Source organism: Asterias rubens, chromosome 10 (genome assembly GCF_902459465.1).
Source record: "Asterias rubens chromosome 10, eAstRub1.3, whole genome shotgun sequence".
Classification (NCBI taxonomy): Eukaryota; Metazoa; Echinodermata; class Asteroidea; order Forcipulatida; family Asteriidae; genus Asterias; species Asterias rubens.
In genome coordinates, this window is record NC_047071.1 from 8561327 (window position 1) to 8588093 (window position 26767).

The 26767-nt window shown below is 41.2% G+C and overlaps 5 protein-coding genes across 5 annotated transcripts; 1 reads left to right on the top strand and 4 right to left on the bottom strand.

Annotated features, from left to right (window-relative positions):
- Positions 1-1896, bottom strand: LOC117295876 (melatonin receptor type 1C-like). Its single transcript, XM_033778661.1, has one exon. It carries the CDS (start codon positions 1648-1650, stop codon positions 424-426), a length of 1227 nt encoding a protein of 408 aa, XP_033634552.1. The 5' UTR covers positions 1651-1896; the 3' UTR covers positions 1-423.
- A 2203-nt stretch (positions 1897-4099) lies between these two features.
- Positions 4100-5209, top strand: LOC117295619 (melatonin receptor type 1B-A-like). The gene has a single exon (XM_033778323.1). The coding sequence runs from the start codon at positions 4100-4102 to the stop codon at positions 5207-5209; it is 1110 nt and encodes a 369-aa protein (XP_033634214.1).
- A 5880-nt stretch (positions 5210-11089) lies between these two features.
- On the bottom strand, positions 11090-12214 carry LOC117295620 (melatonin receptor type 1B-A-like). The gene has a single exon (XM_033778325.1). The coding sequence runs from the start codon at positions 12212-12214 to the stop codon at positions 11090-11092; it is 1125 nt and encodes a 374-aa protein (XP_033634216.1).
- Positions 12215-17061: 4847 nt separating this feature from the next.
- Positions 17062-19154, bottom strand: LOC117295877 (melatonin receptor type 1B-A-like). The gene has a single exon (XM_033778662.1). It carries the CDS (start codon positions 19109-19111, stop codon positions 17996-17998), a length of 1116 nt encoding a protein of 371 aa, XP_033634553.1. The 5' UTR covers positions 19112-19154; the 3' UTR covers positions 17062-17995.
- Positions 19155-23510: 4356 nt separating this feature from the next.
- LOC117295621 (G-protein coupled receptor moody-like) lies at positions 23511-26476 on the bottom strand. The gene is made up of 2 exons (XM_033778326.1): positions 26370-26476; positions 23511-24630 (listed from the first exon to the last, which is right to left on the bottom strand). Exons 1-2 carry the CDS (start codon positions 26474-26476, stop codon positions 23511-23513), a joined length of 1227 nt encoding a protein of 408 aa, XP_033634217.1.
- Positions 26477-26767: the final 291 nt, after the last annotated feature.

The window sequence follows — 26767 nt, forward strand, 5'->3', positions numbered from 1 at the left end:
ATATGTTGAAATACACCAACTGTGAAGGCTAGTCTTTGACAATTACCAAATAGTGTCCACTGTCTTTAATGTCCTGCAAAGCTGCTGCTCAAAACTGGTGCAGATTGTGTAAAACTGACTGCTGATCATGCTGCGTCAATGTTTGATGATGCTTCATTGTGAAGCTGTGAAATAGTTGCTCATGCTAGTATAGGTGATGCTGCTGCCGCTCATAATAATATAATGGTGCTACTGATGATGTGAAGCTAGCTGATGCCACTTGTCCTGTTGCTGTGAAGCTGCAACACTGCTGAGATGCTGCAAAACTTCTGCTGCTTACGATGCTGCAATGCCGCTACTTCCACAAAAGGTGGTTGTCATGGTGCCACTGTTACATGATTTCAGCAGCAGCATTCTACCACTCTCTCATCGAAGTTTGTTCGGTTACTTCTTTCGCAATGACAGCAAGAGTTTCAGTAAATCTGAAGGCTCCTGTATCTCAGAGTAACGACACGTTACTATCTGCCGCATTACCACTTTGAACTGTGGGTGATTGACTGCGTAGATGATGGGGTTGACACAGCTATTGAAAGCGGTGATGGTTACTCCGGGTAGAGCAAACACGCGGCTACCAGGTATAGCAAGAGATATGAAATAGGGTGAAATCAACAGCGTGAAGATGCAGAACACCAGAAACAAGTTCTTGGTGATAGCGAGCTGCTGACGACTGATTGCCCGCTTGGTTTTCTTAGCGACGCGTTGAGAAGAGGCTGACTCCCCTGCGGTAACTGTGAAACTGGTGGATACTTCACCGTCCATGCTTGCCGCTGTAGAGAAGGATTGGCTGCTTTTCACAGATCTCATCCTTTGTTGCTTCCTAAAGTGTTGTTTGAGATGGATATAGAGTGACGTGTAGCAACAGATGATGATGAGCATTGGGATTGGGTATAGACCCACAGATTGTGCCAGGTTGTATTCGGGACCTCGTTCGTGGCCATCTTTATCTGAACATGTATTGTCTTGTGGATCGTAACCAATGGAGCCTATGCCCATAAGCGGCGGGAGGAAAAACACAATACACGGGATAACCCAAGTCATTGCGATCATGACGGCTACTTTACGCGGGGAATACCACCAGCGGTAGGTATGCATGGGTTGAGTGATGAGGACTGTGCGATTCAAAGCGATTGAAGCCAATGTGTAAAAGCTGGTTCCCAGACCGGTGTAGAGCTGAATGGCAGCCAGAATGCACGGGAACTCCGACTCCATGGGCCAGCTTTCATGGCTCACCAAAGCTATGCAAATCCACGGGTAGGAGAGACTGGTCCAGAAATCAGCCACGCTGAGGTTGACCACGAAGGCGTTGGTCACGGTGCGGAGTTTCTTGGACAGGATGACGGACCACATGACGAGACTGTTTCCAACGAGGCCGAGGATAGAGGCTACGACCCATACGATAACCAAACCTGCACGAGCCTTATAGGGGTAGAGTGAATAATACACGGGTGTCGTCATAGTATCATTGACTTGCCATAGTGTGGAGTTCTCCATGTTGCTCGTATCGCCTCTTTGATATTTTTCTAAACACAAATGCAAATTTTGGTCGAGCTTCGAACCGTTATATCTGAGTTTAACACTGTGTGGTTTTCGTGACTGTTGGTACTTAATCATGAAGAACTTCCTTGTTGTACTCGGGATGCTGAGACTTTTGGCAAGTTGGTGACTTAAATGTTAATGTTGGGGGAAATGAAAGTTACTTCCCTGTGCCAGTGATAGGCATTTGGTTTTCTTTATGTCCGCAGTTAACTTATCATTGGTGTAGTGAATGTTTTGACGAACTATAGTGTTACATGTTGTTATGTTATTGTTTCGAGAAATTAGAGGTGTTCAGCCACGAGCAAGCTTTTTAACCGGTGATGAAGCTTGACAAAAAAAAGAAAAAGAAACAAAGTTCAAAGCCTTTTCGTGGAAACACTTGCTTGTATAATACCCGTACAAGGGGGGGGGGGTGACGTAAGTCCGTGCACTCTTTCGAAAGCAAATGATGTATGATCTCGCTCGACACTCACACCTTCTCTTAATATAAATTGATATAGAATTTATATTTAAACAGGGAATTCTGAACAATAAAGGCTTCGAAAAAATTGTAGGTTAAAGCCATCGGACAATTTCGGTAAACAGTATTGTCCAAGGCCCACACTTCGTGTATCACAACTTATATATAAAATAACAAACCTGTGAAAATTTAGGCTCCATCGGTCATCGGAGTCGGGAAAGAAAATAACGGGGAAAACCCACCATTGTTTCCGCACGTTTCGCCGTGTAATGACATGTGCTTAAAATAAATCCGTAACTCTCGACAACGAGAATTGACATTAAAATGTTTTCTCGAAAAGTAAAGCATTTCATGGAATAATATTTCAAGAGAGGTCTTTCACCATTACCTTCTGTAAACCCTGTAATTTATTTGTAAATCTGTGAACTTTTCTTCTGTGCCGAAAGTGTATAATATGGTATTAAGAGTTGTCTAAAATATTAATATACATCTGAAAAACTAAGTTTTTATTTCAAATTTTACTTGCATGAAAGTATATATTTATTTGTATAGACACACTTGATAACTAGTTATTTCAATTGTGTACTGTCACTCTCCATAATTAAAAATGATTACATTTGCAGATTGATTAAAACTCCAGAACAGGACAGTAACATTACGAAATACATGAAGGGGTTAAATGCTGGGTGTAGCTGACAAACTACGTCACTTGGGAGGAGACCAACTATAATGCAGAAATTAAAAGCGTACATTTGTACATCTCTGCAAGTGTATGGATAAAGGCAGGAGACTAGTATAACTGTGCATTGAGCATTTATTAATCGAAAGAGGGCGCTATTACGGTTGGTGACCCATTCTCTTCGCTCGGCCCAACCGGTCTCATCTATGACCGGTGTGTGATGTGCCCTTGCTCTATGTATGGATATGGGCTAATAAGCTTTCATGATGAAGTGGCACATTGTAGGTACGATTCTATTGCATTATGGATAAAGCAAAATGTCTTTTGAACCAAACAAGACGGTAGAGCACTTGTTGCGAGTTGGATAAGTTTAATAAGTTGGACTACTGAGGGCGCTATGCGTAGCAACGCCACTCGGGATACAAGATATCTAGATGTTTGCAACGAGTCAGTTTTGGAGTAGAAAATTATAATTTCTGTTCAGATTTTATAGAGGACCCTGGATCTCAAAACAGCGTTGAAGTGCAAGGCAGTTGAATGGTGGCATAAGACAATTGTATGTTGGAGAAATTGAGCAATAAAGAAAGACACTCAGAATTAAAGGTTGTTTCAATCAACCGCAATACAGCACTGGTTTCATTAGGCTACTATAAGGCCACAAACTACAATAGTTGTTGGATTTCACAAAATAGAGTTAGGTAAACTGTGTATAAGTACATCTTGGTTAAAATGTTAACCCAGTAATTTTGACAGTTGACATTTGAACCAACGTTAGGCAACCGTGTGGGCGAAGATTGTTACCAACAACTTGTACACATATTAAATACTCATTCGTAAAAAAAAACCCGGACATTTTCGCTGTTCCTTTTGGTGCAGAGCGCGTCACGTTAGGGTGTTTAAACGTTTGATAATGACCAGCTGAAGCTGTTTAAAACCAGTTGTTTTTAGAAAGTGATTGTGCGGCCAAAAGGGAAATATATAAATGCCGTTGAGTACACAAGGACAGTAAGTCTCACTATCGTTTCTGACCAATTTTGTTCTAAAAATTAATATGATACAGTAAAAATAATGACTATTGATACAGCACTGAATCGATATAACGAAACCCGAAAGTGTTCAAACTATACGTGTATATTACTTTGAACCAACCACACTGCATCAATAACCCTGCACATGACTTGGAAGTGCGCCAATCAGTGTTCTTGTGAAACACAACCTTATCAGCCATACATACCTTCTTTAAAAAACCTCAAAATAAGCTTTTCCTTTCATTCCCGCCAAGGTTATTAATAGCAATGTTTATCCAAATAATACACCATTCTTGATTAACTCACACAACCTGGCATTGGTGTTAGATGTATTTAGCTGTCGATAAAATGAACAATATGGACGAAGATTCTCTGCACCAAATCAATGATACAATGGGGACATCCGCCTACTCGTCGCCCTATCCCTACAATATTCGCATTGCTTTAGCCTGTTTGGCTATCTTGGTCACAACCCTGGGCCTTGTTGGAAACAGTCTCGTCATCTGGTCCGTCATCCTGTCCAAGAAACTCCGCACCGTGACCAACGCCTTCGTAGTCAACCTCAGCGTGGCTGATTTCTGGACCAGCCTCTCCTACCTGTGGATTTGTGTCGCCGGACTGAGCCACGATGGCTGGCCGTTGGAGTCCGAAGTTCCTTGCCAGATCGCTGCAGTGCAGTTTTACACCGGTCTTGGTGCGAGTCTTTACACTTTGGCCTCCATAGCTTTGAACCGCATGGTCCTCATCACTCAAACAATGAACACCTACAGTTGGTGGTACACCCCGCGTAAAGTAGCCGTCATGATCGCATTGACTTGGGTTATCCCGTGTGTTGTGACTTTCCTCCCGCCGATTTTGGGCATTGGCGCTTTTGGGTACGATCCACAAGACAATACATGTTCAGACAAAGATGGTCACCCAAGAAGTGCCGAATACAACCTGGCCCAATCTGTAGGTCTTTTCCCAGTACCAATGCTCATCATCCTCTGTTGCTACACAGCACTCTACATCCATCTCAAACGACACTTCAAGAAGCTGAAGATGACTAGATCTGTCAAGAATAGCCAGTCAGCCTCCACAGCGGTTGGTTTGGATTGTGAAACGTCCACCAAATTTACTGTTGGGGAGTCTTCAGTGACTAATGCAGAACACGTCTCCAAGAAAGCAAAACGGGCCATCAGGCATCAGCAACTAGCCATCACCAAGAATTTGTTCCTTGTGTTTTGCGTCTTCGCAATATTACTGTCTCCTTACTTCATCTCTCTCGCTATACCATCCAGCCGTAAGTTTGCGGTCTATGGAGGTGCCATCGCTATTTTGAACAGTTGCGTAAACCCCATCATCTACGCAGTCAATCACCCACAGTTCAAAGTGGTAATGAGGAAGATAATTACGTGCCGTTACTCTGAGATACGCGAACCTTCAGATTTACTGAAATTCTTGCTGTCATTGCGTAAGAATGAATAAAGTCTCAATCAACAGCAATGACACCATTACCATCTTCGATCGACACCAATAGACCACCTTAAAAACCATCGATATATCAGTAGCACCACCACTACCAACCTTAATGTCTTCGACACCACTAGACTACCCCTTAATGACTATCGACACAGCAGTAGCACCACCACCAACAACTTCGTTATCATCGACACCTCTAGACAACCACCTTCATAGTCATCGACACATCAGTAGCACCATCACCACCGACTTTACCATCTTCGACACCACTAGACTACAACCTTTAACACAATCGACACATCAGTAACAACATCACCACCAACCTTACCGTCTTCGACACCATAGACTACCATCTTCATAACCATCGACACAACCGCTTACTTCATTACCATAGACACCACAGACTTTCATCGACATAACAACCAACAGTTTAATTGACAATACGCCTCTCTTAAAGTCACCTGGAAATGTAATTTTTATTTTTTCAAACATAAGAGTATGTTTAGTAACAATAAAACATTTTTTTAAAGAATTGTTTTTGTCACGATTTACGTGTTTAAAAAACAGTTAGGTTGTTTGGGGTTAGACTCCGCCTACCCCTTTTGTGACGTCAATCGAGGCAGACTTTGCCTTAATGCGTAGAGTAAACACACGTGAAAAGTACATGCAAGTCCAAGTCATTGAGTTTGTACGTTTCGAAAAAGTTGTTTTCTTGCATTTTCCGGCAATGCCGACCAAGTGTATTGCTGCTGGACGCAGCAAAACAACTAAAGATGGGGTCAGTCTGCATGGCTGGTCAGACTCACAAGAGCAATAGTGCCTAGTGGTCCGGTCCGACGTCTTTTTCAGCGCTGTGCAACATTTTCTCTTCAAATATCGCGCCTCGATTGACGTCACGAACAGCGCCCTCTCAGGTCGGGGCCTACTCTTACATTTGTAAATAAGATAAGAACTCATTTTTTTGAACCTTAGTTAACTGTTTATTCACACTCCACTCATCAAAACACATATGTGACAACAGCTTTATTTTGACAAAATACCACTTCCAGGTGACTTGAATACTATGCATGAGGTACGTCACGTTGTAACTCAAAAACGAGGCGATGGGCGCAGCCACTGCAAGTGATGGGGAACGTGCGCCCATAGCCTCAATTTGGGTAGAAATATGACGTCATGCATAAGTATTAAGAGAGGCGTATAGACAACCAACTTCATGACAATCGATTATAGCCTTCTTAGCACCAAGACCACCAGTACCTGTATCCCCGTCATTGGGACCAGTACCAGTAGCTTTGTGCTACCAGAATTATCACGGCATTTTTAACACAGTCTATCCGCAGGTCACTAGATTTCATTTCCTTTTATCCTCATATTATTCATCGTTTTTCGTGCGTGACATCTGTGTGAATATTTAATTTTGTTCATGTCCACCGGTAGTCCAGAACCCACGTTAAAAACAAAAACAAAAACAAAAAAACATTAAAGGCAGTGGACACTATTGGTAATTACTCAAAATATTTATGACCATAAAACCTTACTTGGTAACGAGTAATGGGGAGCTGTTGATAGTATAAAACATTGTGAGAAACGGCTCCCTCTGAAGTGATGTAGTTTTTGAGAAAGAAGTACTTGTCCACGAATTTGATTTCGAGACCTCAAGTTTAGAACTTGAGGTCTCGAAATCAGCCACCTAAACGCACACAACTTCGTCTGACAAGGGAATTTTTTTCTTTCATAGTTATCTCGCAACTCCGACGACCAATCGAGCTTAAATTTTCACAGGTTTGCTATTTTATATACATGTTGAGATACACCAAGTGAGAAGACTGGATCTTTACAATTACCAATAGCGCCACTGCCTTTAAACAGGATGGTTTTCCTGCACGGTGATTGGCTGACGATGACATCACCCATTGATGTGTCAGCTTGCTGTTTTTCGTGGGTTAACGCATGGGCTGCTGACTGAACCACAGGGGCTACAGGAGGCTGACACGCTTGAATAAATTTAGGAATTCCATTTTCCTACCCGCTTATTAAGACTTGATGCTAGGAGTCCACTGGGCCAGCGCCAGTTGGTGCCAGTTTGCGCCAATGCAATTTACTATGGCGCCTAGTGTCGCCAATAAAGTGCCTAGTGGCGTGTAGTGGCTCAAACTGCCTCCCAACTGGCTCGTGGTGGCCCGTAACGGCACCAAATTTGAATGTGGCGGCAAGAAAATTTCAAAATGTTAGAAATTTTCGTCGCGCCACTTGCATCGAGCAATCAACGCCAAGTGTCCGCCAAGTGGCACCAAATGGCGCGAACATATCGCCCTTTGGCGCAAACAATCCGCCTATTGGAATCCACTAGAATGTTGCGCCAATGAGATTTCACGCTACATGGCGCCACTTGGCGCCACTACGCGCCAAATAATTCCAACAGAGGCGGATAGCCCGCCAAAGCGCGCCAAATGGCTACCGATTGGTGAATACTTCGCGCCAAATGCCACCTGGTTGCCCGCCATTCGGCGCAACTTGCCGCCTATAATAGCAGGTCGGCATCGCAGGACTTTCTCACACAGCTTTCAAGATTCGACTCGACAACACCTCCACGCAGTTTTTCCATCACAATTTCTTCAAGATTTCACACAATTTTCAACGAAGATGCAGCTGAGGAGGGTCTGAACCAGGTAGCCGATGGCCGGTATTTATATAGTCGGCAAGTAGCGCCAAGCGGCGGCAAATTCAAACCAATTTGGCGACCTTTGGCACAAACTAATCACCAAGTGGCGCAAAATAGCCGTCTATTGGCGCGAATGGCGCCAACAGGGTGAATTTTTGCATCAAATGGCCGTGTAATGGCGCGAACTTGCGCGAACTGGCGCAAACTGGCGCAACATTTTGGAGCAAGCCGGGTGGCATTTGGCGCACGCCATATGGCACACAGTTTATTCCACTTGGCGACACATGCCGAGCGGACATTAATTCGGCACCACAGCGAGCCACTACGCGCCAATCACATAATCTTTGGCGCGAACTGGCACCAACTGGCCCAGTGGACTCCTAGCAATAGGCCGAGTTATAGTCGGTCGCGCGGTGGTCTGGCGATGGAAATCTTGACGCGCGATCATAAAAATACACGGTTTTTAGGCCACCATCTCAGGATTGCTCGCAAGATTTCCCTCGCGCGACCGACTATAAACCGGCCTTTAGTGAGAGACAAGGACGATACTTGTTTCATCACCGCAAATACTTTTAAATTGCATTAATCTTTTTTTAAACACAGCACATCTTCTTAAAATCATAAACGTAAAAAAAAATATATATAAGCCTGAATAAGAATCAGATGCTATGGAAACGTTCACAAGGTAGAGGGTGCACATTCCTTCGTGTATTTTATGAAGTGATTTTAGATTCGGTGCTAGTTTCTCTTTTGCTGATCTTTGAAACATGTTAAAACCTGCACTACTCTTTAAAGACACTGCATACTATTATTAAATACTCTAAATAATTGTTAGCATACAAAATTACTTTGTAACGAGTAAAAAAGAGATGTTTGAAGTATAAAACATTGCGAGAAACGGCTCCCTCGGAAGTAACGTAGTTTTTGTTTTAAAGAAGTAAGTTCTCACTGTAATATTTGAACTAAATTAGAGACCTCAGCTAAGGTCTCGAAAGGCGTATGAAAGCACACAAGTTGTGTGACAAGGGTGTTTTTTCTGCAATTATGCTCTCGCAACTTCGACGACCATTTGAGTAAAAATTGTCATCTTTCATCTCTGATCTTTGACATGTATTATACCAAAAGTTGCAGGTGCTTTTAAAGCAATGAACTGTATAGATGCCAACAATTATATGTTTTGTACATAGTGAAAGATTTAAAATATTTACACACAAAATCGTTATGTTTAGATAGTGTGCAAGAATAGTTTATCAAACAGAAATGTTTTTTTTATAGGCCTTTTATATGGTTATATATAATATATAACTAAACTACTTTAACTTTTTGTTTCGATTCTAAACTTATGTCCAACATCAACAATTATCAGGTGTTTTCGTGATGCGACCTCCCAATTTAAAAAGGTGTGAAACGTGAAACGTCTTGCACCATTACTTGCGCGTAATGCATCTAAACGTATCTGAAAACAACCGGTTATAAACGGCTCCAGCTCGTCTTTATCAACCGTTAAAAACCCCCATGTGACGAGCTCTCCACCAATAGGAATAGCGAAACTGTCTGAGGTATTTATGAATAATATATTGTGGCTGTTTATGTTATAAACATGTTGTGTCCAACGTTCAATTAAACCCACTTCCATTTGCCTCTTTTTGCATTATTGTTTAAAAGTTTTTGAAACAATGAAACGAGTGTATCAGTGAAAAAGAAGAACAATTAATTTATGAGTTAAACGTTTAAAAGCTTTTTTAAATTACAGCAGAAAATCAATTGTAAAAATAAAAATTTGTCTGCGTATCATATTCATAAATGATAAAACATTGTGGAAGTACATTCTTTCTAAAATACCATAAAGGCCTGAACAATTTAATACTTAAACATTGTTTACTTTCAGGACGTCTTTTTGCAGTAAACTCTTATTCAAAACTTTGATACGATTCTGTTCTTGCCGATTCAGCTGTTTTGTTTGAGATTCCAGTGCCGGTGTCGCAAGGAACTCTGTCCGCCGGAAATTCTGTCCCCCGTCGTATAGAAAAAACGTGGGCTGAAAGAGGATGATTCAAAAGAGGGCTATCAGATTAAGTTTGTGCATAGTTTACCCATAGATATAGAATTATATTCTATATCTGTGAGTTTAACATAAATGAGTGAGCGAATCTCCGGGGGACAAAATCTCCTGGCACAACCGTTATTAAGACGATGATCTCGTTGATAAAGATGCTCATGATTTTTTTCTGTTAAAAAAGTATACTTTACTATACTGTACTATACTATACTACAAAGGCATTTACAAAGCGCTCTTACAAAAAAATGTATCACAGTGCTTTACAATTGTGCTGGTGATCAATATCGATGATGAAGACACCGGTAATGAAACGGTAATGTTGGGTAACAGAGGAGTTTCGACGATTTAGATGCTTGTGATGCTGTCGACCTATAGATGCTTGTGATGCTGTCGACATAAAATGCTTGTGATGATGTCGACCTACAGATGCTTGTGATGATGATTGTGATGCTGGCGTCATTTGATTGATGCTGTCGACCTAAGATGCTTGTGATGCTGTCGACTTAAAATGCTTGTGCTTGCTCTCAACATAATATGCTTGTGATACTGTCGACATAAGATGCTTGTGATGCTGTCGACCTTAGATGCTTGTGATGCTGTCAACCTAAGATGCTTGTAATGATGTCGACGTAAGATTCTCGTGATGCTGTCGTCTTAAGATGCTTGTGGTGATGTCGACGTAAGATTCTCGTGATGCTGTCGTCTTAAGATGCTTGTGATGCTGTCGATTTGAGACGCATGTGAAACTGTCAGACTTTAAGGTGCTTGTAAAACTGTCAGACTTAAGATGCCTGTGATGCTGTCGACTTTAAGATGTGTGTGATACTGTCAACGGTTAGATGTTCGTGATGCTGTCGACGATTAAGATGCTTGTGATATTTCTGATAAAAACAAATACACTGACACTGGTGATTATATCAATGATTGAGATGCTGTTATTGAAAATGGTAGTATTGGTGCCGACGATGGTTATAAACGGTGATCTATTGGTGATGCAACGTGGTACTCTCGTGGTGTCGATGAATGAAGTCGGCATGGTTGTGGTAGTGTTGAGGTTGCTACTTATCACAATCCCAGGGCAGATTGTTAATTGTTTCTGGTTTTTAAGGTGGTCTATTGGTGTCGATCGAAGATGGTAATGGTGTCATTGCTGTTGATTGAGACTTTATTCATTCTTACGCAATGACAGCAAGAATTTCAGTAAATCTGAAGGTTCTTGTATTTCAGAGTAACGACACGTAATTATCTTCCACAGTACGACTTGGAACTGTGGGTGGTTGACGGCGTAGATGATCGGGTTTACGCAGCTGTTAAAAGTAGCAATGGTACCTGCGTACAGAACAAACCAACGACTAGATGGTATAGAGTGAGAGATGAAGTAAGGAGACAACAACAATGTGAAGATGCAAAACACAAGGAAGAGGTTCTTGGTGATAACTAGTTGCTGACGGCTGATGGCCTGCCTGGCTTTCCTGGAGACATGCTCAGCATTAGTCACTGAAGACTCCACAGTGGCAACAGTGAACTTGGTGGACGTTTTACCATCCAAACCAACCGCTGTGGAGATTGGCTGACTATTATTGTCAGATCTGCTCTTTTTCTGTTTCCTGAAGTGTCGTTTGAGATGGATGTAGATAGCCGTGTAGCAACAGATGATGATGAGCATTGGGATTGGTAAAAACCCCAAAGATTGTGCCAGGTTGTATTCAGAGCCTCTAAGCTGATCATCTTTGTCAGTACACGTATGGTCATGTGGATCATACCCAATCGCACCTATGCCAAGAAGCAGCGGTAGGAAAAACACAACACACGGGATAACCCAAGTCAATGCGATCATGACGGCTACTTTACGCGGGGTGTACCACCAACTGTAGGTGTTCATGGTTTGAGTGATGAGGACCATGCGATTCAAAGCTATGGAGGCCAACGAGTAGATACTTGCACCGATACCTGTGTAAACCTGAACGGCGGCGATGACACACAGAACCTCTGACTCCAAAGGCCAGCTTTCGTGGCTCAGCAAAGCTACGCAATTCCACGGGTAGGAGAGACTGGTCCAGAAATCAGCCACGCTGAGGTTGACCACGAAGGCGTTGGTCACGGTGCGGAGTTTCTTGGACAGAATGACGGACCAGATGACGAGACTGTTACCTACGAGGCCCACAATGGCCACCAAGATTTCAATGCAGGCTATAAAGATGCGAATCTTGTAGGAAATAGGTGACGTGTTGACAGGTGCCCCCGTGGTATCATTGAATTGGGTCAGAGAGTCTTCGTCCTTGTTGTTCATTATACCGACAACACAGTGCGTTTGACACCAATACCGGGCTGTGTGAATTATTTCACTGGCTAATTACTGACAACTTTGTTGGGAATGAAAGGAAAAGTTCGACTTTATGGCATGAAAGAAAACAAATAAGAAAGTTGCATAAGTCACTAGAACACCGTTTTGCGCACTTCCAATTCATATCAACATATAATGATGCACAGCCGATCGTCGTTTGATTCTAAATATCACGGAAGCATCACAATAGCTTGAATTATTTGACACTTTCAAGTTTCGTTCTCGATCTAGTGCTGCATCAAAAGGCAGTGGACACTATTGGTAATTACTCGAAATAGTTGTTAGCATAACAACTTACTTGATAAGCATAGGAGAGCTGTTGGTAGTATAAACCATTGTGAGAAACGACTCCCTCTGAAGTAACGTAGTTTTTGAGAAAGAAGTAATTTTCCAATGAAAGATTTGAATTTGATGTCGAGACCTCAGAACTAGATTTTGAGGTCTCGAAATCAAGCATCTGAAAGCACACAACTTCGTGTGACAAGGGTTGTTCTTTCTTCCATTATTATCTCGCAACTCCGACGACCAATTGAGTTAAAACTTTCACGGGTTTGTTATTTTGTGCATATGTCGATATACACCAAGTGAGAAGACTGGTCTTTGACAATATTACCAATTGTGCTCAGTGTCTTCAATATTGTTTTCACTGCATAATATGAACAAACAAAACGACCATGATACAAAGTGAAGCCTTCGTTATTGTACTCACTATTCGTTCATTCACTCTGTTTTATTGTCACACATATACTGTGAAACTCACTTAGGTTTGCGAATATAAAAAAACATTAAAAGTACAAAAATACACAAAAACCATGAAGGCTACATAATATTAAAGCCATTGGACACTTTCGGGAAACAGTATTGTCCAAAGGCCCACACTTCGTGTATCGCAACTTCTATATAAAATAACTAACCTGTGAAAATTTAGGCTCAATCAGTCAACGGAGTCGGGAGAAAATAACGGGAAAACCCACCCTTGTTTCCGCACGTTTCGCCGTGTCATGACATGTGTTTAAAATAAATCCGTAATTCTCGATATAGAGAATTGATAATTGTTTTAGTGTTTTCTCAAAAAGTAAAGCATTTCATGGAATAATATTTCCAGATAAGTCTTTCACCATTACCTTCTGTAAACCCTGTAAGTTATTTGTAAATCTGTGAACTCTTTTGTTTCTGTTCCGAAAGTGTATAATGGCTTTAAAGGAACGTCGCAAAATTGGTAAGAAACAAAAATCGTGAAGATCACAGATATACATAAAACTTACATGGTCTAATGATGATGATAGCAGAAACATCCCTTGAAATATTTCTGTCTGAAACTTCAAATTTGGTTAGAAAAACATAATGTAATTTCGCGTTTGAAGTTTATCGCTCAGTGAGCGTTTTATTCATTTTTGTTTTAGCGTCGATGCAATGCAAATTTGTAATCGGTTTTTCACTATTCTCTCGTAACCCAGATGGCCGATCGATCTTGAACTTCTACAGGTTTGTCAGTTTATGTAATTATGGTGGATTGCATAAAGTGCTTAGACTGCCAGCAACTGTTTTGCTAGGAAAACAAATTCTGTAATGTTCCTTTAAATAGACATACCGCAAGTTATGAAGAGATACGGTGCACAAAAGTAAAACAAACTGCAAACCCCTGAAATGTAGCTGTCATGGTGGTATCCCACTGTGCAGCGCAGGTGGGGGGGGGGGGGGGGGGGGGGGCGGGGGGTGACTTAGTAGACTTGATTCAAGTCCCAATCCCGTGAGAGTCCTTTTATTTTCAGTCCCATCGCCTAACATCAGAAAACTCCCCAACCTGTGCTGCGCCGTGGGGTTCCACCACAACAACTACATTTTGACGGCGGATATTATTAGGGACTACGGGATTACGGGACTTGAGTCAAGTCTATGTACTCGGCGGCCTTTGAGTCGAGTCCCCTTTGGCCCAAAGGATTGTTCCGGTACGAAATCTGTATTGAAAATGAAAGCATCAACTGTTGATGGTACATTAAATTTTCATACCCACTTCAGCAAACAAAGTTAATATCAATCTTTTGATAACCAAACCTATCACTCAAAAGTACTCTGAAGTATTAACCGATAATATTTTGTATGGAAAAATGTAAAAGAATATGAAGTGCTTGTAGACTCGCTAGTTTCGCTCCTGTCAATCCTTTGAACCCGTTAAAAATAGCCATTTCATCTCCTCGACAATCGTATAAAAGCAGTGAACAATAGATGCCAGTTATGTGTGGTACATTTATTTTAGTACAGTATCAAATGCGTTCATGAGGCGATCTCCTATAATCTAAAGGGAGTGCACAACATTTTGTATTATAGATAGTATAAAATGTTTATACATTTACTTTTAAGTACACGGTTTAAAGATGCTTAGGTTGGAAAACTTTCCTTAAAGACACTGGTCACCTTTGGTAACACTGTCAAAGACCTATGCATAAAATATATCTGCGAAAGTGTTAAAGGCAGTGGACACTATTGGTTATTACTCAAAATAATTATTAGCATAAAACCTTTCTTGGTGATGAGCAATGGGGAGAGGTTGATGGTATGAAACATTGTGAGAAACGGCTCCCTCTGAAGTGCCATAGTTTTCGAGAAAGAAGTAATTTTCCACGAATTTGATTTCGAGACCTCAGGTTTAGAACTTGAGGTCTCGAAATCAACCATCTAAACGCACACAACTTCGCGTGACAAGGGTGGTTTTTTCTTTCATAATTATCTCGCAAGTTCGATGACCGATTGAGCTCCAATTTTCACAGGTTTGTTATTTTATGCATATGTTGAGATACACCAACTGTGAAGGCTAGTCTTTGACAATTACCAATAGTGTCCACTACCTTTAACTCAAATGGTCATCGAAGCTGCAAAAAAATAATAAAAGAGCTCAATTGGTCGTCGAATGTGCGATATATTAATGAAACTATACTAACACCTATAGCAAAAGAAGAGAGGAACCCGGCTTAGTGGCGGGCAGACACTTGTGGGAAACAACCTCCACTGGAACATGGGGTGGTTCACAGCATACGATTAGAAGTAAAACAAGCCAAATACCCCGGCAGGGAAAGCCAATAGTGACAGAACTTCACTTTCAAGGTGTATGACCATTTATAAACCACGAAAGGACAAAAAAAACACACCCTTGTTTCCCCACGTTTCGCCGTGTCATGACATGTGTTTAAAATAAATCCGTAATTCTCGCTATCGAGAATTGATATTGTTTTAATGTTTTCTCAAAAAGTAAAGCATTTCATGATTTCATGGAATAATATTTCAAGAGAGGTCTTTCACCATTACCTTCTGTAAACCCTGTAAGTTATTTGTAAATCTGTGAACTCTTATTTGTTGTTCTGCTCCGAAAGTGTCAAATGACTTTAAACAAGGTCAAACAATTAAACACGGAAATCAGCCAATGTATGACAACTATTTCCTGGGGCATAATGCTCGTTGAATAGCCATACATACATTATGTATTCTGTCCTGACAATGTACATGCCGGTTGTGCTCACAAGCGACAAGTTCAGTTTTAGTATAAAATAACGGTTTCATTGTAGTGCATTTTCATTCGTTTTCTTTATGTTTTCCATTCCAGCTTTTTTTGGGGAAAACCCCAAATTCAATTGAATGTATGGATCCCCCAAAACGAAATCCAAACTCAATGGTATGGAACTATTTTTCCAGAAGTCCTTTCATTCGTTTTCTTTATATTTCTTCATCCAGCTTTTTTGGTGGGAAAACCCCCAATTCAATTGAATGTATGCACCAAGGCCGTTCATTGTGCAATATTTGGAGGTACATCGGCCGGTCGCTTTTATCTTAACAAACTGGAAAATAAATGTACCATTCTTTCTAACATCGTAAAGATTACACTTGATAAAAGTAAAAGCCGAATATTATAAAACACATTATTCTAGGAGGGTGCCCTATACATAGGGAATAATAGGGTAGCTACTAGTTCTTTCACGGTCGTTTAAAACCTTGCATGGTCGAATTGCCGTGTGATATAAAGGCATAAACGACCGTGAAAGAACTAGTAGCTACCCTATTATTCCCATTCATAAATACCTTTTTGGTAGCTCAATATGTACTTTCAAAAAACAAGATTGGCTGCATATATGTACTTCCAAAAAACAATATTTGCTAATGTACTTCCAAAAAACAAGATTGGCTGAATATGTACTTCCAAAAACAAGACTTGCTAAATTTGTACTAAAAAACAAGATTGGCTGAATATGTACTTCCAAAAAACAAGATTTGCTAAATATGTACTTCCAAAAAACAAGATTGGCTGTATATGTACTTTTAAAAACAAGACTTGCTTAATATATACTAAAAAACAAGATTGGCTGAATATGTACTTCCAAAAAACAAGATTGGCCAAATATGTACTTCCAAACAACAAGATTTGCTGATTAGAAGATGTACTTCCAAAAACAAGATTCGCTGAATATGTACTTGCGATGGCACTTATGGGCTTTCGCACAAAGGCGTAACACAGTAAGAAACTTTGTAAAACTTATCCGTTTCCGAGTGCTTGAGCTCTGTATCACCTCTATGGCATGTTTAGTATACATGTTACATGTACATGTACGATGTCCGTACGCTTGTGTTTTCCGGTTCCGTTCGTCCGCATGCGCGTATAGTCTTGGTGCATAATTCGCTGGTTTTCCTTTCACACACAGCGCGGCCAACTCACCGACAGCGCCTGCATTGCCTGTAACAAGAAACGTCTTGCATCAAGACTAGCGTGGAGTCTCCGCTCACAACCGGTTATAAACAAAGGTTTCAACACCCCCACGTGACGCGCTCTCCACCAATAGGAATTGCGAAACTGTCTGAGGTATTTATGAATGGGATTCTTTAATTAATATATTGTTCAAGTTTATTTTAGGCAGGATCTAACTCCATTTTCCTTCGTGTCTCCTCATTTCACATTATTTAAACCTTTTGTCAAGATTTCCTTTGTGTGTTCTCATAACATTTTCCCCACGCGTGTCCTCTCCATCTATTGTCAATGATGAAGATGGTGTTAGTGTCATTTATGAAACAATTTCACTGGTGCCGGCGAAGATGTCGATGATAAAAACGCTTGTATTGAAGATGTTGTTGCTCTTGATGGTTATAAACTGTGGTTTAATAGTGGTGTAGATCTCGGCAAAGATGGTGGTGGTTTTGCTATGTCCATGGTTACGCATGTGGTCATCTGTGGTGTAAATGAATGAAGTTGTTGGTAGTGTGTCGATGATATGCTTGTATTGAATATGATAATATTGTTGCTGTCGATGGTTAAACATTTAGTGGTATTTGGTGTCGCATAAAAAAGATGATAGTGGTGTTTCTTTGTACATGGTTACACAGGTGGTCGTGGTGTCAATGAATTGTTGGTGGTGGTAGTGTCGATGTTGGAAGCTTAGTCCTTGTATTGAAGATAGTTTATGTTGCTGTCGATGGTTAAAAAATGTGGTGGTATGTGGTGTCGATCATGACAAAGTTTGTGGTGGTGTTCATCTGTGGTATCGATGAATGACGTCGGTGGTGGTGGTAGTGTCGATGATGTAAGTGCTTGTATTGAAGATAGTAGTGGTGTCGATCTTCACAAAGTTTGTGGTGGCGTTGCTATGTCCATGGCTGTACGCAGGTGGTCATAATATGTGGTGCCATCTGTCGATCAATGAGATTGGTGGTAGTAGGTATAGTGTCGATTGTGTTATTTAACATTTGTTAATTCTTTCCCAATGAAAGCAAGAATTTCAGTAAATCTGAAGGCTCCTGTATCTCAGAGTAACGACACGTAACGATCTGCCGCATTACCACTTTGAACTGTGGGTGGTTGACTGCGTAGATGATGGGGTTTACACAGCTATTAAAAATAGCAACGGTACCTGCGTATACGGCAAACTTGCGACTGGATGGTATAGCGAGAGAGATAAAATAAGGAGACAGTAACAATGTGAAGATGCAAAACACAAGGAAGAGGTTCTTGGTGATAGCTAGTTGCTGACGGCTGATGACCTGCCTGGCTTTCTTGGCGACGTGCTCAGCATTAGTCACTGACGACTCCCCAGTGGCAACAGTAAAACCGGTGGACGTTTCACCATCCAAACCAACCGCTGTAGAGATTGACTGACTGTTCTTGACAGATCTGCTCTTTTTCTGTTTCCTGAAGTGTCGTTTGAGATGGATGTAGAGTTCCGTGTAGCAACAGATGATGATGAGCATTGGGACTGGGTATAGACCCAAAGACTGAATCAGGTTGTATTCAGAGCCTCTAAGATGACCATCTTTGTCTGAACATGTGTTGTCTTGTGGATCGTACCCAAACGCACCAATGCCCAGAATCGGCGGGAGGAAAGTCACAACACACGGGATAACCCAAGTCATTGCGATCATGACGGCTACTCTACGAGGGGTGTACCAACAGCTGTAAGTGTTCGTGGTTTGAGTGATGAGGACCATACGGTTCAAAGCTATGGAGGCCAAAGTATAAAGACTCGCACCAAGACCGGTGTAAAACTGCACTGCAGCGATCTGGCAAGGAACTTCGGACTCCAACGGCCAGCCATCGTGGCTCAGTGCGGCGACACAAATCCACGGGTAGGAGAGACTTGTCCAGAAATCAGCCACGCTGAGATTGACCACGAAGGCGTTGGTCACGGTGCGGAGTTTCTTGGACAGGATGACGGACCAGATGACGAGACTGTTTCCAACGAGGCCCAGGATGGAGACCAAGATCCACACGCAGGCTAAAGCAATGCGAATATTGTATGAGTAAGGCGACGAAGGTGTCCCCATAGTATCGTTGATTTGGGGCAGAGAGATTTCCCCCATGTTGTTCATATCGACAGCATAGTACGTCTATAACACCAATACCACGCAGAGTGGGTTTATAGAGGGGGTTCACAGGGTAATGGATGCAGATACATTTCCGGATACACATATTATATCAACACTTTGTGTGTTCACGTGATTCGTAATCGTGACTTCCTTGTTTTGCATGCACGGATACGGGAACTCAGGCGCGTATAGACCTACGTTGAAAAAAACAGACCATGGTAATGAATTGAGTTGAATTGTTCCCAATATTTTTCCTCCGGGTATTACTTTTGAAGCTGTCATTCATGACATAGATATACTTGTTTTCATAACTTTGTTAGAAAAACATGGGGAACGCATTATTTTGAAACAACCGTCCGACTTATGTTGTCGTAATCGCTGGAAACTTTCTTTACATGGGAACGTTACAGAATTGGTAAGAAACAAAATCGTGAAGATCACAGATTTACATCAAACTTAATACATGGTCTAATGATGACGACAGTAGAAAACATCCCTTTAAATATTTATGACTAAAATGTCATATTTGGTGGGAAAAAACAGATACGGGAGCTCATACACGTAGGCTTAGGCGTACTAGGCCCTACAATGTGATGATTTAAGTTATATAATTCCCTAGTTGATTTATTTTTCTTTTTCGGATGTTGCTTTTAAAGGTCTCACTTTTGACATAGATAGAAATTTGTTCCTCATTTGTAAGAAAAACACAGGGGGAAACGCAGCATACACACAAGCGTCTCTATTTTGGCGCATTTTGCTTTAAACGTTTAATGTAGGTGTCCGAAAACGAACAGTGAAACAAAAGAAAAATATTCAACAGAATTCTACAAAACAACAATAACATACACAAGTTTTTTTTTATTTAGTTTGCTTGCAAAATCTATGTCAATGTGTGTCCATACTTTGGCCTATATACACTGTAGGTCTGACAATGATTGCGAGGTCTGACAATGATTGCGAAACAAATTCCGAAGAGAGGGGAACGCAAAACTACCGGAGCCCCTATGGGGAAGAAACACGTACGAAATGTTGAAAAGCAAAAAAAAAAACACGGTTAAAATACCCGTATGTTTCCGCTTTCGAAACTTCTCTGATAATTGTTCAAAGAAGACACAAACGGAAACGAGGTATTAATGTTTGCTGTGTGAATATCAGTTATGCTTATTTCCGGAATTATAGAATGGACTGTTCACTCTTAGATTGCAACGATTGGGGATGAGCAAGACGTGATCTTTGCTGAATTCATTTAAAATGTTTTTCAATCAATAAGGAAATTGAGTTCACATGAGTATAAATAGATTTCAGTTGTGTAAAAATAAGAATTTGTAATACCCTTAACACGTGCTTTTTAGAAAGATTCGCGAAAAGCTATGTTATGTCATCACTCATGTCATAATAATGTGGGAGCTCCCATTTGTATAGCCGCTTGGTTGCAGCATGGGGACAAAGCAAACTCCCACACACCCCATGACGTCAAAGTATTGTCATTTTGACGCCGTCAACGATAGAAGTGTTTCCGATTTTTTCGAAACCTTGAGGTTGGTGCCTCATTTTTTGTTCGACAATTACGAAAAAAATTAGGAGTGTACAAATATCAATATTACATTTAAATGGTAAACGAACACGTTCTAAACAAGTTAAAACCCCTGCATTTCGTGTTGGCAGAGAAAAACACTATGCAGTACGTTGGCGGGCCATGAAAAACATGGCACACTAAATACACCATTACTCTATTACACACTAATCTGACTATGTGTTATGTAAGGTTCTTGTGCGTAGTATGCATCTAAACGTATCCGAAAACCACCGGTTATAAACATCTCCAGCTGGTCATTATCAACCGTTAAAACACCCCACGTGACGCGCTCTCCACCAATAGGAATAGTAAAACTGTCTGAGGTATTTAATATGAACACCCTTTTCAAGTTTACAAAACCAACAAGTATTTATCTACCGTTACTACAGGGCTCATAAACGGAGATGATGAAAATAATGGAATGAGGCTATTCTTCATTTCGTAGGCTCGATTTTCTTTTATTTGTTTGCCTCCGAAGTCATTTCGTGAGCTCAAATAAGTTATTATGTGCGCCCGAAATAAGTTCATGTGATCGAAATCGTTTCGAGTAAAACCATTTATTTCTAAGATCAAATCAAAACTTGAAATGATTTCCAGTGCAGGAGATGAGGAATTCAAATTATTTATGTGTTCCCCGTTCTCTATATAGTTTTATGTGTACCCCGTTCTCTATATAGTTTTATGTGTTCCCCGTTCTCTATATAGTTTTATGTGTTCCCCGTTCTCTATATAGTTTTATGTGTTCCCCGTTCTCTATACAGTTTTATGTATTCCCCGTTCTCTATATAGTTTTATGTGTTCCCCGTTCTCTATATAGTTTTATGTGTTCCCCGTTCTCTTATATAGATATAATGTTTTTCATCATTATGTCTCTTTAGGGGCTCCGCAAGCAGTTTATTATACCAGTTTTAAATCATCCAATTGCTGTTTTCCCCATAGCACTTAAACATACGACTTGGCAACACGGAGATATGTCTATAATATAATGGAATATAGGCCTACCAGCCATGTCATTTTTCAACAGCCCTGTGGTCATGTTTTTTTCTTCAATGATAATCCCATAATTAAAGGAAACCGACAAAAACACTTTACAAAGTTGAGTGTGTTTGCCATTTCCTCCTTTGTTTTGCATGTATCAAATTGCATGTGTTACATATAGGTCAATGAATAGACGATGTGACCCGTGACATCACGTTTACAAAAGGGCCACCAAGCCTGAACTTCCTGCAGGCAAGATTTGTACAAAGACAACGAAAAAAGAAAATCTTATATTATATTATATGGAGATTGCACTGTCAAATTCTTATCAACTTTTGATATGATGAAGTGTGCACATCTCAAAACTTATCCAGTATTTACTTTTATAACTCTTGGATTTATGTGAAAATTATGACACAAAATGTACACTTTCCCAACTTGCCTGCCAGACTTGGCTAAAGAATGTGCAAAGTCACACTTATTGTACACAAAGTTCACATAGATGGTCTATACGCCATAAGACAAGGTTAATACAATTTTTCCAACTAAGTGTTCAGTATTTTTGCAGTGATAAGATGAATACAAAAAATAAAAATACTTAAAATTTATACCGTACCTAATACGTTTCTAAGCGGTACCATAACACGGATACCTACGTATCCGTGTTATGGTTTGTGCTGTGGCGCAATTTGCAGCCATATAAACCAGGGACACTGGGGTGAGCCCCTTCTCTTTAAGGTAAGTGCACACCGGTGGATTTCACAAAGGTAGTCCTAACTTAGGACTAGTCTTAGGCAATGCTAAGAGATAGGACCAGTCCTAAGTTAGGACCAGTAACTCATCCTAACTTAGGACTGTGCATGATCGATGATGATGATGCTAGTGTCGGTGCATGATCGATGATGTCGGTGTATGGTCGATGATGATGATGCTAGTGTCGGTGCATGGTCGATAATGATTATGCTAGTGTCGGTGCATGGTCGATGATGTCGGTGCATGGTCGATGATGATGATGCTAGTGTCAGTGCATTGTCGATGATGATGATGCTAGTGTCAGTGCAAAATCGATGATGATGATGCTAGTGTCGATGCATGATCGATGATGATGACGCTAGTGTCGGTGCATGGTCGATGATGATGATGCTAGTGTCGGTGCATGATCGATGATGATGATGCTAGTGTCGGTGCATGGTCGGTGATGTCGGTGCATGGTCGATGATGATGATGCTAGTGTCGGTGCATGATCGATGATGTCGGTGCATGGTCGATGATGATGATGCTAGTGTCGGTGCATGGTCGATAATGTTTATGCTAGTGTCGGTGCATGGTCGATGATGATGATGCTAGTGTCAGTGCATGGTCGATGATGATGATGCTAGTGTAAGTGCAAAATCGATGATGATGATGCTAGTGTCGGTGCATGATCGATGATGATGATGCTTGTGTCGGTGCATGGTCGATGATGATGATGCTAGTGTCAGTGCATGGTCGATGATGATGATGCTAGTGTCGGTGCATGGTCGATGATGATGATGCTAGTGTCGGTGCATGATCGATGATGAGGATGCTAGTGTCGGTGCATGGTCGATGATGATGATGCCAGTGTCGGTACATGGTCGATGATGATGATGCTAGTGTCGGTGCATGATCGATGATGAGGATGCTAGTGTCGGTGCATGGTCGATGATGATGATGCCAGTGTTGGTACATGGTCGATGATGATGATGCTAGTGTCGGTGCATGGTCGATGATTATGATGCTGGTGTTAATGATGTGTCGGTCATCCTGCTGCTTCCGATGATTATGATGATGGTGTTGATGTGTCAATGTCGATCGGCATGGAATTTGTTAATTATTTCGTAATGACAGCAAGAATTTCAGTAAATCTGAAGGTTCTTGTATTTCAGAGTAACGACACGTAACTATCTCCCGCATTACCACTTTGAACTGTGGGTGGTTGACAGCGTAGATGATGGGGTTTACACAGCCATTGATAATAGTAATGGTGACTCCGTACAGAGCAAACTTACGGCCAGATGGTATAGCGAGAGAGATAAAGTAAGGAGACAACAACAATGCGAAGACGCAAAACACCAGGAAGAGGTTCTTGGTGATAGCTAGTTGCTGGCGGTTGATGGCCTGCCAGGCTTTCTTGGAGACGTGCTCAGCATTATTCGCTGAAGACTCCCCCGTGGCAATAGTGGAAACGGTGGAGTTTTCACCATCTAAACCGGCCGCTGGGGAGATAGACTGATTATTCTTGAAAGATCTGCCCATCTGTTTCCTGAAGTGTTGTTTGAGATGGATGTAGAGTGCCGTGTAGCAACAGATGATGATGAGCATTGGGACTGGGTATAGACCCAAGAATTGTGCCAGGTTATATTCGGCGCCTCTCGGGTGACCATCTTTATCTGAACATGTATTGTCTTGGCGATCGTAACCAATGGAGCCTATGCCCAGAATCGGCGGGAGGAAAGTCACAATACACGGGATGACCCAAGTCATTGCGATCATGACGGCTACTTTACGCGGGGTGTACCACACACGGTAGGTATTCGTGCTTTGAGTGATGAGGACCATGCGGTTCATAGCTATGGTGGCCAACGAGTAGATACTCGCGCCAAGACCAGTGTAAAGTTGAATAGCAGCAATAATGCACGATAACTCCGACTCCATGGGCCAGCTTTCATGGCTCACCAAAGCTACGCAAATCCACGGTAAGGAGAGACTGGTCCAGAAATCAGCCACACTGAGGTTGACCACGAAGGCGTTGGTCACGGTGCGGAGTTTCTTGGACAGAATGACGGACCAGATGACGAGACTGTTTCCTACGAGGCCGATGATAGAGGCTACGATCAACACACAGCCCACACCAATGCGAGCCTCGTAGGGGTAGAGTTGGGGATCAATAACTACCGGCTCTACGGTTGAATCATTCATGATTAAAACAAGTTCTTGTGCAAAGTCTCTTCTCGTTACATTACCGATTCAAAACCACAGTATTTTGTCAAGATTACTCAATTTATCGTTGATAGGAAGTTGACTGACGACGCTCACATTATAGGCCTACGTGATACATCACCAGCAAACTGCCCAGAAAACGCGGAGCTAAACAATTAAACCAGTTCGTGACATTTTAATGTCTCCTTTGGTCGTAATAAGTGAATAATGAGATTGAAATGCTAAAAGGGTTGCTCTTTGCAGCCTCCCTAGAGATTAAGGTCTCTATCAATAGATTGTGTTCAAAACTGACGACTTCAGTCAATGCGCACCGTATTATAAAGACGCTTTGCCCTTAATTCCTTCTCCGTCAACTTATTGATAGTAATGTAATGCATTGAAAACAATGATTCAATGCATTGCAATGAGGATTGATGTATAGTCAGGTATCATATTACCGAGGGTATCATCATTCCGTGGGGCCAGAAAATTTATTTTTTTCGTTTACGTCATCTATAGACAACTTTAATATAGGTTTTCTCGGTCAAATTCAGAAAATGATCAGCCAATTTCATTTTTATGCGTTCGAATTTAAGTCACCTGAAGGTGGTATTTTGTCAAAATAAAGCTTTTGTCACTAAAATATGTTGAATCGCATGCAGTGCCAACAACACAGGCAAATGCTCCTTTAGGCTCGTTACGTCTTCAGGTACCTTCTTCGACTTCCCCACTAGCTGGAATTTCTTTTGGGATTGCGTCATGTTTTAGAAGAAAAAAATTTATCTTCATGTCGAAATGTGTAGTGTATTCCCAAAGCACGACGGCTCGTAGTGTTTGCTGCACTTAGCGCTGGACAATACGTCGGACCGGATTACTTTGCAAACTGACCCCATCTTTAGTTGTTTTGCTGCATCCAAAAGGGGGTAGGCGGAGTCACCCCCACACAACTTTATTTAATTTGTTTAAAACATTTACTCAAAAAACGGTCGGCCGTTTATGGGAATCAAATTTTTGACTCCCATAAATGGCCGATCGGGTTAGTTCTCAAAGCAAAAGGAAAACCACGCAATTTCGAGGCAAATTTGTGCGGATCATTGTATTCTACCTTTAAACATCTTTCCAACCATATTCATTTTATAACAAACGGTTTCAAACGCTTTTTTACCAACTCGTCCGATCCAAGGCAACGTGTTCCTTTAAGCAGTAAAATAGCTCGCTTATTTTTAACATGTTACTGGCCAAAATGTCATGCAATATACATTGCTTGTGACTAGTATTAATGCTTACTTAGCATACCAATTGTGTGGAGTCTTGACCGGTAATCTGATTTTACTAAGCAAGGTTTTTTTTTGCTTAAGCAAAATTTTGTGCTTAAGCAGCTCTATGAAATTGGGCCCAGAGCTTGAATCCGGTTCTCTTAACTGCTCGGCCGTGACACTGGCACAAAAAAAACATAATGTGGTGCGACCAACGCCCTGTAGTCTTTTGCGCCAGTTCAACGGGCACTGGGTGTTTTATATGGGGGCTAAATCAATGAGGTCGTAGTGGGTTTCCCAAGCAGCACAAAGGGCCCAACAACACACCTCTCCCCTTTAGAAAGTGGTCTCTGACAATTCAACATTACAACATTATTTAATACAATAGAAAGTTAATAGTATTATTATTCAAATTTAAATTTAGTTAAGTTGTATCCATCCGGTTTGGTGAAGTAGCTAGGACTTGTCCCCTGGTATCTCTCGTCAGTATTTATCTCGTGTTCCCTCTCACCGACTCTCCCTCTCATTCATCATCAGGCTAGCCAGGCCGTAGTTCCCGGGACCTCCTCTCGTCCAGTGTGTACAGCACAGCTGTAGAGATGTCTCTTCGGACGGCATAAAACTACCCTTATACCATAATAATTGTTTCCTAAAATTACGTTACATGCTTTTATTTTACTATAACCAAAATTAGACAGTCTAAATGGCTTCCCAAAATAACACGTTAAAGGCAGTGGACACTATTGGTAATTACTCAAAATAATTATTAGCATAAACCCTTAATTGGCATAAACCCTTAATTTCGAGACCTCAAGTTTAGAACTTGAGGTCTCGAAATCAAGCATCTGAAAGTACACAACTTCGTGTGACAAGGGTGTTTTTTCTTTCATAGTTATCTCGTAACGACCA

Bases quoted from the DNA above. Each gene is read 5' to 3' on its own strand.
- LOC117295876 (XM_033778661.1), bottom strand. From the start codon at position 1,650: ATGATTAAGTACCAACAGTCACGAAAACCACACAGTGTTAAACTCAGA.
- LOC117295619 (XM_033778323.1), top strand. From the start codon at position 4,100: ATGGACGAAGATTCTCTGCACCAAATCAATGATACAATGGGGACATCC.
- LOC117295620 (XM_033778325.1), bottom strand. From the start codon at position 12,214: ATGAACAACAAGGACGAAGACTCTCTGACCCAATTCAATGATACCACG.
- LOC117295877 (XM_033778662.1), bottom strand. From the start codon at position 19,111: ATGAACAACATGGGGGAAATCTCTCTGCCCCAAATCAACGATACTATG.
- LOC117295621 (XM_033778326.1), bottom strand. From the start codon at position 26,476: ATGCCGTCCGAAGAGACATCTCTACAGCTGTGCTGTACACACTGGACG. The intron at 24,631-26,369 runs GTGAGAGGGAAC...TGTAACGAGAAG, and splicing joins ATGAATGAGAGGGAGAGTCG to AGACTTTGCACAAGAACTTG.